Source organism: Mastomys coucha, unplaced genomic scaffold, assembly GCF_008632895.1.
Source record: "Mastomys coucha isolate ucsf_1 unplaced genomic scaffold, UCSF_Mcou_1 pScaffold22, whole genome shotgun sequence".
Taxonomy (NCBI): Eukaryota; Metazoa; Chordata; class Mammalia; order Rodentia; family Muridae; genus Mastomys; species Mastomys coucha.
In genome coordinates, this window is record NW_022196905.1 from 209606923 (window position 1) to 209619598 (window position 12676).

Below are 12676 nucleotides of genomic sequence, written 5' to 3' on the forward strand. Positions count from 1 at the left end.
CCCCGCCCCAATGGCTGTAATTAGTTGCAGCCTAGCAGCCACAGATGTATTTTCACTTTGGGCTCAGTGAGGTTTTTCCCATCAGTGCTTCCTGCCCGGGCTGCGCCTCCCCTACCCAGGTGTGGGGGTAGAAGGGGTGTGACCCTCTGACCCTCAGTGGTGTTGTCTGAGCCATGGATGTAACTCAGTTCCAGGTATTCCCCCATCACTTAGGTCCCCCACGAAAACCCTGCTCCATAGCCATCCCCAGGATTTGGGGAATGCTGGGAGTCACTTTTCGGGCAAGGGCTGGAGGGGTGTGTGTGTGTCCTTTCTGTATAGCCCCAGCCTGGTCACTGCATAGTCCATGTCTTTCCTTTGCCTGTGACCTGCATGAGCCTCAGTTTCCCCCCTTTGTCCAATGCGATTGTGTACTCTAGCATTCCAGCAGGGCACCTGGCTTAGATACCGTGACATCTGGAGCAATCCAGGCAGAGGCTCTGCGGGCGGATGTTTGTGTGGGAGATACGGCCTCACCATTTGAAATGGTCCAGACGCAGGGCCTGGGGAATGTCAGAGCAATGAGGTCATACGGGGACCTGGGGGGCTGGAGCTGTGCTGCAGTGCTCCAGAGAAGTCCTGTGATCTCACAGTGCCTCAGTTTCCCCCACAGGAAAACAGCTACAGGGTTTGTCATTCTGGGGACATCCTCACCCAGGAATGCATCTGTGTTACTGTGGGCTGCAGGGGCCCTGTACCTCTGTGATCTCTCTCCCTATGAGAGGATATCCTTCTCCAGTCTCCCACATGACTCTCTGAGATAGTTTAGCTCTGAAGTCTAGGGTGCAATTGAAGTCTAGTCTTGAATTAGCGGCAATTCCCTGCCTCAGCCTCTCCAGATGGAATGGCAGATGTGCCTGACCACACCTCTTCTCGCTCCGAGGCAATCCCAGCCCAGACCCCCATACCAACCCGAAGGCTGTGCTTGGTGGCTACCTATCTCTCCAGCTACCTATCTCTTGACCTATATGTCGGGGAGGCTGAAGCAGGAGTACCATGAGTTCTCAGTCAGCCTGGGTACAGAGGGAGTTCAAAGCCAACTTGGGCTATCTGAGGCCCGGTCTTAAAAAACAAAAGTGACTAAGTAGAAGTTAGTAAATAGAGTCGCGGGTATGCTAAACCTCAGTATCCCTGCAGTTTCCCCAGGGTGGGAGACGAAGGGCGATGGGCGGAGCCTGGTCCTCTCGCTCCGCCTCGGAGCAGCTAAAAAGGTTCGGCTTCCCGAATCCTGGCTCAACCCCGCCATGCAGGGCCCCACAGCGCCTGGCTCCCCCCGGGAGTCCCTGCGCGGCTCCCCGGGGCTCTTCAGGAAGCTGCTGGTGAATCAGAGCATCCGCCTGCAGCGCCGCTTCACGGTGGCCCATCCGCTGTGGTGAGGGGATCAGGGTCAGAGGCAGGGATTTGGGGTGACACGCAGGAGCAGCCACAGCCACGCTAGGGTCAGGCGTCCGTCTGTCCGCCCGCCTCTCCTCCTCTCTGCCCTGTCTCTCTCCCAGTTGGTGACTCTCTGTCCGCCTGTACCCTCCACTCACTGCTTCGACGCACGCTGTTCTCACGGTCCCTGTGCAGCTGTGCAGGCCTGCACATCTCTGACCCAGCTGACCTACGGCCGGCAAGGAGGAGGGGGTTGTGGGGAGCTTCCCTCCGATGTCTGCCCCCGGTCGGTACGCCGGGCTGCGGGATCAGGCGGGGGCTTTGGAAGCAGGGGTGGGATTCCCAGGTTCTATTCCAGGTTCAGATCCTAACCTGGGTTAAGGAGCTGTGACCTCATAGGCTGTAAGTTTACGCAGAGTCAAGGAGGAGACTTGTGGGCGCACAGAGACCAGCCTCGTGCTGTCATTTTGCGGGAACTGCGTGCGGGCTGAGTGTAGCACCCTGAGACGGGTGTTCCCTCACCCAGGTCACACAGCCATTTAATGACAGCTAGGGAGCGGGGTGATCCTTGGGAGCCGCATCCGGACCCCAGCCATCACCCAAGAGCGGCCCCCTCTCTAGGGTCTGGAGGGAGAGTGCCACCTGGTATCCAAAAGTGAGCCTGAGGGAGGAGGGCAGGTCTTCAGCTGGTTGGAAATGAAAGCGGGTCTGATGTTCCTCTGTGGCTCAGTGCCTCAGTTTACCCGTCTGGCTTACGTGCCGTTCCCATAGCCAGGAGAGGGACCTCACAGAGTGCTGTTCACGTCATGGAACAGCCGCCTGACCCGCCACCCCCGGCTAAGTTTAGAGCAGAAAGAAAAGCAGCCTTTCAGGCTCCAACGAATCGCCAGCCAGCCCTTAACCCTGTGAGCCCGAGGGCGGGGTTAGAACCTAGCACCATGAAGTTGCCACTGCCTCAAGTTTCTCCAATCGTCCCAAGGTGGGACGGGGAAAAGGACCATCACTGAAGTCCTTAGGATGAGGAGTTTGGGGCGCTCACGGGGACACCAGGGAGCCCCTGGGCCTGGGGACAGTAAAGGCAGAGGAAGCCCCGCTCCACGTGACGTCGTGAAGTGTCCGTACCCCGTCCTCCAAAACCTGAGGGACTCTGGCAAAGAGGACGAGCGCAGCTGAGCTCACTCGAGTGAGGCGGGACTGGGTTGAGAATGCACGAACCCATTCGAACTCGCCCAATCCTTGTCGGAAACAGCCGAATCAAGCCGAGCTTACACGGTACTACTGGTGAGGACCTGAATGGAATGACCTGGGGGTTTGTGGGGAACAGCGGATGGTCACGTGACAGACCGCGTCTTCGGCCAGCGGGCAGTGCTTCCCAAGGTCGCCTCCGTCCTCCTGCACCCAGTTCCTGCCCCACTCGCCTCTTTACAAATGTATTTATCATTGTGTGGGTGTTTTGTCTGAATGTGTGGGCACCACGTGCCTGGTGCCGCAGAAGCCGGAAGAGGGCGTCAGATCCCGAGTACTGTGTCACAGTTGCGGGCCATTACGTGGGAGGCGAATCCCGGCTGTAGCCCTCCAAACCTTTCTGACCTCTAACTCCAAGGAGAGGAGTGTAGACCGGCTCCTGCCGGGTCGGAGGCACAACCGGACCTGGAAGACTTGCAGAAGAAGGCGTGATCGATGGAGAGGGGCGGTGCCTCTAATGGGCGGTGCTTTGTGTTTGGGGCAGGGCTGATTGGTCCAAGGCATGGGGAGGTTCGTTCCTGCGGGGCAGGCGGGTGGAGGTGGGAGGGGGCAGGTCCAGAGAGGATGCGACCGACTTACAGACAGAAGGATCCTGCCCTGAGGTGGTTTTTCTGTTCCTGCCTCCAGCTTTGACCTGGAGAATGGGCTCCCGAGCGGCAAGGGCCCCCTGGACGCTCAGTCCGGGCCGAGTCTCGGCCGCGCCCTCCAGCCCCCTGTCCATCATGGCCAGCGGCGCGAGTCCTTCCTGTACCGCTCGGACAGCGACCATGAGCCTTCACCCAAGGCTGTGTCCCGGACTTCCTCGGCGGCCAGCGACCTGTGAGGCCCCTTCCTCCGATTAGTGAGGTTTTGGAATTGAAGTAGGAGTTTCCCAGAGCGCTACTTTGTGAATGTCCAGCGTGTAGCAAACTCCAGTGGTCTGTGCGTACTTGGCCTGACCTGAGGCCAGGTTGGGGACAGAGTAACATATTGATTAGGGAACATTAAGACACATTAGTAGCAACTGAACAAATACTTTGATGAAAAGGGAAGCAATTATTTGTCCTGACCCTGCTAAGACCCCTTCTGTTGGTAGCACTCGGTTTCCCCATTTGAAATAGGGACAACGTAGGGGATTGGTGGGAGAGGCTGGAAGGGCCTAGGTAGGAGCCCTGAGGCTGAGGGAGGGCTCGCTGAAGTGGGCAGATGCCCTTAGTGATGGTCTTGTCCTTACAGACATGGAGAAGACATGATTGTCACGCCCTTCGCCCAGGTGGGTGTCCCCCGCCAACCCCCAGCCTCGAACGCACAGAGGGAGCCGTGCCTCCTCCTACTGCTGAGCACCGCTCTCCCCACAGGTCCTGGCCAGTCTCAGGACGGTCCGTAGCAACGTGGCTGCCCTTGCACATGGCCCGGGCAGTGCCACCAGGTATGGAGAGCTTCAGGAAGGGTGGGCTCTGACGGCATGGAGTGTTTTGGGTTGTGTGTGGGAGGTGAGGACCGGTGGTGGGGATGACCTGGTGAAGTGGGCCCTTCTGACGTCCCTGTCCGCAGGCAGGCGCTCCTGGGGACCCCTCCGCACAGCAGCCAACAGACCACCCCAGCAGGTATCGTTCTACCCTCACCCTGAGGGTAGCTGTGACAGTCCTCCCATGCTGCCCTTGAACCTTGGCTTATTGTAAACAGGCTCCAACCCCAAACCCACATTTGCACTTACTCCCCCCCCCACACACACAATACAGACCAGAGAGGGTTGTGACACAGCCACTCGTAAGAGGTGTGGAGCTGTGGCCCTGGGCTCCGGGGGTTGAGGTGCGGAGATGGGGCCAGCACAGGCTCCCAACGGGGATCCCTGCCCTAACCCACCTGGCTCCCAGAGGACTCTGGGATGCAGCTGCTGCAGGAGACACTGGAGGAGCTGGACTGGTGCCTGGAGCAGCTGGAGACACTGCAGACTCGTCGCTCGGTGGGCGAGATGGCCTCCAACAAGGTGAGGACACAGTGCCCCTGCTTGCCACCCTCCCTGCTCATCACCCTCCCTGCTGACAGTCCGCCTTGCTTGCTATCCTCCCCGGTGGTTGTCCTCCCTGCCCGCCACCCTCCTCACTCATCCTCCTCCCTGGCCCCACAGTTCAAGCGCATGCTCAACCGCGAGTTGACCCACCTGTCGGAAACCAGCCGCTCAGGGAACCAGGTGTCAGAGTACATCTCGCAGACTTTCCTGGGTGAGCCGCCTGACAGCCTTTGGAGGTCAGAGGGGGTTTCTCTGGCAGATGCCATTGCAGCCCGCTGTGGAGGAGAACTAGCGAGGACTCAGCCGGCAACCTTGGCCAGGGTTGGAGGAGAGGGATGACAGGGACACTTTCGGGAGGAGAGGACATAACAGGTGGGATTTTGAAGCACCAGGAGTTTGCCAGTGAAGACAAGGGGAACATATGTGACCCCAGACACAGCAAAGCCTACAGATGCTCATGACAGGAGGGGACCCCAGTGATATAAACAGGATATCTGGGCTTGGGGTCCTGAGTCAGACCTGCTCAGTGAGCCACCTGCCCCCTGCAGACCAGCAGGCTGAGGTGGAGCTGCCTAAGCCACCCCTGGAAGACGACCCACGTCCCATGGCCCAGATCACTGGGCTGCGTAGGTCTTCCCACACCAGCCTTCCCACAGCTGCCATCCCACGCTTTGGGGTCCAGACAGACCAGGAGGAAGAGCTGGCTAAGGTGGGTCTCCCTAGAGCCATGGGCCTCAGTTTCCCAACCTGTACACGGGGCTCAAGGGACAAATGCAGCACCGCTGTCACCCATAGGAGCTTGAAGACACCAACAAATGGGGACTTGATGTGTTCAAAGTGGCTGAGCTGAGTGGGAACCGGCCTCTCACAGCCATCATATTCAGCGTCTTCCAGGTGCCTTCCCTGCCTTTGCTTTGGCTTGTCCTGTTCCGGCCTTGGAAAGACCCAGATCGCAATGTCGGGGGCCCTGACCTGTCCTAGTGGGTAGAGGAGAAAAGGGTTCAAGAACAGAAGGAACTCAGGATTGCCCCAGCACCAGGACATCCTAGAGGAAGGGGCATTGGAGGCAGAAGAGAGGAGTGGGGTGAGGTGAGCCAAGGCCCTGAGCCAGGTCTGTGATGCACCAGGAACGGGACCTGCTCAAGACGTTCCAGATCCCAGCGGACACGCTGCTGACGTACCTGCTGACACTAGAGGGACACTACCACTCCGACGTGGCGTACCACAACAGCATGCATGCTGCCGACGTGGTGCAGTCCGCGCACGTGCTGCTGGGGACCCCAGCCCTGGAGGTACCACGCCCAGCCAAGGACTGGGGTGGGCAGGGCAGGGCAGGGTGCTCACCCTCCGCCCTGACGCCCAGGCTCTATCCAGGCCGTGTTCACAGACCTGGAAATCTTGGCAGCTATCTTTGCATGTGCTATACACGATGTAGACCACCCGGGTGTCTCCAACCAGTTTCTCATCAACACCAGTAAGTGAGGCGACCATAGCCGGAGCTCCCCAGTATGTCCTGAACCGTCCTATCGTGCAGACTCAGACGGGTGTCCGCGGCTTGGATGGCTTTCTGCTGGAATGGGCATTAGAGTTTGGGCTTCACTACATATATAGGAGTTGGCCAGTGACGTTCCTCCACAATGTTTGGGTGGAGTTGGTTCTTGAGACGCTGGTTGTCCCCACAGACTCGGAGCTGGCACTGATGTACAATGACTCATCGGTGCTGGAGAACCATCACCTCGCCGTAGGCTTCAAGCTCCTGCAGGGGGAAAACTGCGACATCTTCCGGAACCTCAGCACCAAGCAGAGACTGAGTCTGCGCAGGATGGTCATAGACATGGTGATGTCATGGCACGGGGCAGTGACGCCCTACCCGGGTTAGGCTTCCCACACAGGCTGCATGGCAACAGGCACTGGGTTTCCAGTGGACCTCTTGATTTTTATCCCAGTCAGTGGGTTGTAGGCGGTTCAGGGTCGCATACTTCATCTATAAATTCAACACTTTATTAGATACCTGTTGTGTACTGACCTCACCTGTGCCCTTTGGGTATTCCTTTATTATTTTACGTTTTTGAAATTCATCCCCCCTGCCTCCGCTTCAGTTGCCAACTCTGCTGCCCAGCGTTTCCATCCTCCCTCTCACAGGTGGGGGGATACTGAGGCACAGAAGGTCTCAGAGGCGCAGCCTCTTTAACTTCATGTTAACCTCCCAGGTGCTGGCCACAGACATGTCTAAGCACATGAGCCTTCTGGCCGACCTCAAGACCATGGTGGAGACGAAGAAGGTGACAAGCCTTGGTGTCCTGCTCTTGGATAACTACTCTGACCGCATCCAGGTGCGCGACGCAGGGCCCATAGCCTTGGCTTTCCCCTTTAGCTTCCCGAGAGAGTCTCACTCTGTGGCTCAGTTAACACTCTCCCGCCTTGGGTGCATACCACCACACCGTGCTCAGCTTTGGGATGTGGTGAGGTGGGGTGTGGCTGGGCCCTCTGAGTCTCCCATCCCCCCACAGGTCCTCCAGAGCCTGGTGCACTGCGCCGACCTCAGCAACCCCGCCAAGCCGCTACCTCTCTACCGCCAGTGGACGGAGCGCATCATGGCCGAGTTCTTCCAGCAGGGTGACCGGGAGCGTGAGTCGGGCCTGGACATCAGCCCCATGTGCGACAAGCACACAGCCTCGGTGGAGAAATCCCAGGTGCGGGGAGGGAGCTGTGCCCCACTACAGGGCAAGTCTTTCTTGAGATGGGGCGGGGGGGGGGGCGTTCTGTGCAGCCCTGGCTGTCTTGGAAGTCCCTCTGTAGACCAGGCTGGCCTCTGTCTCACAGATCCACCTACCTCTGTCTCACAAGCACAGGGATCAAAGGTGTGCACCATCATCCAGCTAGGGCAGATTTTTTGATTTGCTGTTTTGAAGACATCTCATTTTGTGTGCCCCTGGCTGGCTTAGACCTCACTGGCTCGAGATCAGCCTGTCTTAGTTTCCTGCATGGTGTGCCAGGATGGCTTTTTCCGAGAGGATTTTGAAGGATGAATAGGAGTTGGCAAATGAGCATTCCAGGCTGAGAGCACTGTGCCGTCAGCTGTGAGATGGGGCTGATCCTAGGTTTCGCTGGGACTCATTTGCCCCTTCTGTGATCACCCTAAGGTGGGATTCATTGACTACATCGCTCACCCATTGTGGGAAACATGGGCTGACCTTGTGCACCCTGATGCTCAGGAACTGCTCGATTCCTTGGAAGACAACAGAGAGTGGTATCAGAGTAGGATCCCCTGCAGCCCTCCACATACCATTGGCCTGGACAGGTTCAAGTTTGAGCTGACCCTGGAGGAGGCAGAGGAAGAGGACGACAAGGAGGAGGATGAGGAGGATGAACAGCAGTGCACAGCACGGAACAGGGAGAGCTCAGACTCACCCAGCACTTAACTCTCGTCCTCCAAGGCCAGCCCAGAGCCCAGGGTCTGCTTTGTCCAACAAGAGTTGGGCTAGCCTAGTGCGGACCATGGAGTCATGGTCAGGCCATTTGGCCACCTATGGGCGCTGATGACTTTTCTTTCCACTGGTCAAAAGGGCAGCCAAGATTTGCATATAGTCAAGCCTTGAGGTCCACTCAAAAGCCCGAGGCTGGTGCCAGCTCTAACCACAGGCTTGGCTGGAATGGCACCAGGGCCTGGGCAGTGCCACCTCATACATCTCAGAAGATGGATTCAGCTTCAGTCTGCATGTAGGCTGCAGCACGTGCAGGACTCTGCTGTGGTTTCTAGTCGGTTTCTTTTTGGTGCTAAAGATGGAACCCCAGATTCCCCATGGACTCTGTGAATATAGTGACCCCAGCCCCAACATCACCTCTCGATGTCCTGCCTTCACCAGTCCACCCACAAGCTTTAACTGAGTCCCTCGGGGGAAATCCCTTTCATAAAATGCAGGCAGGGACCACCTCCCACCAAGGTCTGCTGTCTCCTGACAGCGTTGGCTCCCCAAGACTCTTCTTAGATACTGGGAGGTCGATGACCCTCCTAGAAGACCCCTGCAGGCCTCACTCAGTCTTCCCAAGAGCTGCTCATACACTTCAGGAAACTGGTGGTGAATCAATGAGGATCTCCAACAAGATCAGGATTCTCAAACCAGTGTGCCAGCTTGCCTCTGTTCACCACAGGCATTCTCCAGACTCTGGAGGTGGAGACAGCTGGTCCAGGCTGTGAAGCTGGACTAGAAATAAAAAGAGCTGGCATGGGCTGGAGAGATGGCTCAGTGGTTAAGAGCACTGACTGCTCTTCCAGTGGTCCTGAGTTCAATTCCCAGCAACCATGTGGTGGCTCTCAACCATCTGTAATGGGATCTGATGCCCTCTTCTGGTGTCTCTGAAGAGAACAGTGGTGTACTCATATACATAAAATAAATCTTTAAAAAAAAAAAAAAGAAAACTTCTGTATCTGGAAAAATAAAAACAGGTTCTTGTTGCCAAAAAAAAAAAAAAAGTTGGGGTGTGGCTAAGGGGTGGAGCTTCTGCCTAGAATCCCCCAATGAGGGGCGGGTGGGGGCGTGGTTCTGGTCACAGAACTGTGTAGCTTGAGGGAAGTCCTGAGTTCCATTTCTATCACTGTATAAATAAACCTGCTCATTCACTTGTGGGGAAACTGAGTCATAACTTGTTCCTCAAAGCTTCTACTGAGAGTGGTACTGGTGCCCCCTGGTGGTATGACTGATTCCCCATTTGCTTTGAAGTTTCTGAGACAAGGTCTCATGGTCAAACTTGTTTGCTGTGGAGGATGATATGTTATTTTCTTGCCTCCACCTTCCAAGTGCTTGGCTGGGGTGACAGGTGACGGGTATGCGTCATAGGGTGGGTGGATCTAGGTGGGTCCCCTCCCCTCCCCCCCCCACCCCTCCCTTTCCCGTTTCCCTCTGGGCCTGTAACCCTGCACCTGACCAAAGCCTCCAAGGAAGCAGAGTGGCAGGCGACTTCCTCTGTAAACATTATGACTCCGGCTATCCATTCCCTGGAGGCACAAAAGGCCATCTGGGGTCACACACTGGAACATTTCCTTCTTCCAGATGTTTTAAGAGGCGACCCTTAGAGATTTCTTGTTAAACAAAGTCATATGTGTTCACTGTGGGAGAATTTGGAAGTCACACAGACTTAGAAAGAAAATAAACTATTGGGCCAGTGAGATGGCTCAGCAAGCCAAGGTGCTTGCCGCCAAGCCTGGTGACGTGAGTTCCACCCCTAAGACTTGTGGTGGAAAGAAAGAACCGACTTTCTAAGTTGTCCTGTGACACGCCCCTCTTTCCAACACAAATGAGTATAACTTAGAAAGATTTGACGAACAGTTTCCCTCTGTTCCTGCCCTTCTGCCTGTGTTTTCGTTTTCCCAGACCTTTAACATACACATTTCATTCTTCGAGAGAGCCGTGTTGTCCTCACTGGGTAATCTCGAACTCAGAGAGCCCCCAAGTGCAGTGTGGTTAAAGGTTTCTTTCACCATGCCAGCAGTTTTCCGCACACGTTTATAGTATGAGACAGAGTCTCACTTTGTGATCCAGAATGATGATGAACTCACAATCCTCCTGCCTCAGCCTTCTGCTCTGATGGAGCCCTGCCACCTGAGCTACAAGCACAGTTCTCATGGAGTCCTTGCTTGGTGGTGGAGGTGGCTGGGTTCTTCCCCTGGCCTTATCCCTTGGGAATAAATCCAAATTAGGCTCGGGTGCCCCAGGAGCCTCCTGCACTCTCTCTGTCCTCCAACCTGGTCTGGGTCTCCACCGTAGCCTCTGCGTGGACCTGGAGCTCTCTAAGTAACAAACTGATGGTCACTTTGTGTCTCTGCACGAAGTGCAGGGAAGCAGAAAATAAGCTTCCTCAGAGGCCCCGGATTGGGCGGAGCTCCAGGCTCCTCGCGGGGGTGGACGAGCATCCAGGCGACAAGTTATTCTGGTCCATTGGCGCCTCCGCAGCTGGCGGGGCCGTCTATAAACGGGGCCAGTGCTGCTTCCTGTGGAATGCAAGCGATGAGGACCCTGCCTGGTCGCACGGAGAGGGAGAACAGGGCAGACCCCAGATTCCCATCTTGGCGGGCTGATTTGCAGGAATGAGTCCTGTTACCACATGGCCTGGAAGTTTCCATTTCTGTTCCCAGCTTCCTGAGACACAGGGTTGCCTGGGTCCCATTGTCCATATTGAAAAGGGCGTGGGTAGCTACTCTAAAACCTTTTCTGTTTCCTTGGTCTATTATTACAATTTTATTACAATTTTGGTCAGGATACTTCTGAGCCCTAAGTGCGCAAGGAAGCAAGGGGTTCTCTGGGGACTCGTCAGACCCTTTTCTCTTTGCACAGAACCGAATTTTCTCCTTTATTTCTTTGCGACAGGGTTTTATGTGGATTAAGCTGGCTTCAAGACACTATGCAACTGAGGACGACCTTGGACTTCTGCTTCCCCCTCCTTCCCTCCTCCTCCCAGTGCAGAGAACGGGGCCTCGATCAACCCAGGCCTCTGTGTTGCAATGCAGGCTCCCCATCAAACTGAGAATTATCCTCAGCCCATTAAAAAACAGTTCTTTCTTTCTTCTTTAATTTTTATTATTTATTTATTCGTTTGTTTTGTTTCTTTGAGACAAAGTTTCTCTTTGTAGTCCTGCTGTCCTGGAACTCATGCTGTAGACCAGGCTGACCTCGAACTCACAGAGATTTGCCTCCATCTCCCTTCTGAGTGCTGGGACTAAATTCTCTTGTCTTTTCTTTAATAGGTGTTTTGAGCCTTAAAATGCTGTAAGCAAGATGTATGTATGCCTGCCATCCCAACACTTGTGAAGTGCAGGCGGCTGGATCAAGAGTTCAAGAGCAGCCTCTGCTACCTGGCAAGTTCGAGGCCAACTTGCTATATGAAACCATTTCTCAAAACAAAACCTAAACTCCTGAGTGCTGCACGTCTCAAAAGCAAGGACTTCTAGCCACAAGTTCCCAACCAGAGCTGGGTCTTGGCCTCAACCTCTCCGCCCTTTCAACACCTGCCAGTCACCATTGGACCGCTGAAGACATAGGAATCGCTGATTCGATATCCAGTCTGTCGCTCGAGAGCATCAGCCAATGAAAACTTCATGCCTCCCTAGAGCCCCGTCCTCCAGTGACTTAACAGGCCCCGCCCTCTCCGGCCTGCGCGGGCCAGTGCGGTCCCTCGGTTGTCGATGCAGTCCCTCCCCTAATGTCATAGCTTCGTTTGCATAGAAAGCCCCGCCCCTGGCTTTGCAGGACGTCAGCGAGGACTGCAGGGGCCTGAGCCTCCGCCGCCGCCTGCAGCCCCCGCATCCTCTTCTGGGGCCCGGTCGCCAGCGCAGTCGCCACAATCGCCGTCGCCAGCGTTGTCTCAGCTTAGAGAGGGCAAGGTGAGCGCAACCCAGCACCACACCCTGGGGAGCTTGCGTTTCACTGACAGCCGGGGAATCCAAAGGGGAGCGCGACATCAAAAGGTGGAGTGGCTATGGGTCTCTCATTTAGCATTCTGGGTCCGGCATCCCTCACCCCTCACCCCTCACCCCTAACCTGGCACCTGGGACCCGGGCTCTGCGACAGAGGGGGAGGGGAAAGCCAGGCCTTGCGGGAGGCTTGTGCGTGCTCGTGCTCGTGGGGTGAACACGCGTGTGCGCGCCCGCTGGGCATGGAGAGGCTTGAGTGACCTCAGGACGCGCAGCGTGCACACTTGTGAAACGTTGTGCGTGCATGGTGCGCGTAAGGTCCCAGTTAAAGTATGCGCTTACACGCGTGTGGAGTCAAGCGTGTGTGCGTGTGTGTGTGTGTGTGTGTGTGTGTGTGTATGTGTATGTGTGTGTGTGTGTGTGTGTGTGTGTGTGGTGTCTTCCCGGATGGCCAGGTGCAGTCATGCATGGGTGCAGGGAGCTGTGCACACACATGGGCTTGCACACACCATTCATGTCTGCTTGTTTCTCCTGTTAGCACCACTCTTGGATGCAAGGCAGGGGTTTGGGTCTGCCTGCCCTAGATGCTTCATTGTGCTAGAATGTGTGTGTGTGTG

General features: G+C 56.1%; 2 protein-coding genes across 5 annotated transcripts in view; both read left to right on the top strand.

Annotated features, from left to right (window-relative positions):
* Pde4c (phosphodiesterase 4C) overlaps nucleotides 1-8861 on the top strand; it is a 19127-nt gene extending 10266 nt beyond the window's left edge. The window contains exons 3-16 of one of the 3 annotated variants that reach the window (XM_031340154.1): nucleotides 3286-3477; nucleotides 3874-3910; nucleotides 3996-4066; nucleotides 4192-4244; nucleotides 4515-4627; nucleotides 4769-4862; nucleotides 5200-5360; nucleotides 5447-5545; nucleotides 5779-5943; nucleotides 6026-6125; nucleotides 6334-6488; nucleotides 6862-6984; nucleotides 7162-7344; nucleotides 7795-8861. In XM_031340154.1, coding sequence (XP_031196014.1) covers nucleotides 3286-3477; nucleotides 3874-3910; nucleotides 3996-4066; nucleotides 4192-4244; nucleotides 4515-4627; nucleotides 4769-4862; nucleotides 5200-5360; nucleotides 5447-5545; nucleotides 5779-5943; nucleotides 6026-6125; nucleotides 6334-6488; nucleotides 6862-6984; nucleotides 7162-7344; nucleotides 7795-8073 — 1825 coding nt within the window. In that variant the 3' untranslated portion in view covers nucleotides 8074-8861. Of the gene's footprint in view, nucleotides 1-3285; nucleotides 3478-3873; nucleotides 3911-3995; nucleotides 4067-4191; nucleotides 4245-4514; nucleotides 4628-4768; nucleotides 4863-5199; nucleotides 5361-5446; nucleotides 5546-5778; nucleotides 5944-6025; nucleotides 6126-6333; nucleotides 6489-6861; nucleotides 6985-7161; nucleotides 7345-7794 lie in introns of those variants that run through there. The other 2 variants (XM_031340155.1, XM_031340156.1) reach the window with 2 other exon arrangements.
* Nucleotides 8862-11863: 3002 nt separating this feature from the next.
* Rab3a (RAB3A, member RAS oncogene family) overlaps nucleotides 11864-12676 on the top strand; it is a 4038-nt gene continuing 3225 nt past the window's right edge. The window contains exon 1 of one of the 2 annotated variants that reach the window (XM_031340158.1): nucleotides 11864-12113. The gene's annotated coding sequence lies outside the window, so the exon portion shown is untranslated. The remainder of the gene's footprint in view (nucleotides 12114-12676) is intronic. The other variant, XM_031340157.1, reaches the window with a different exon arrangement.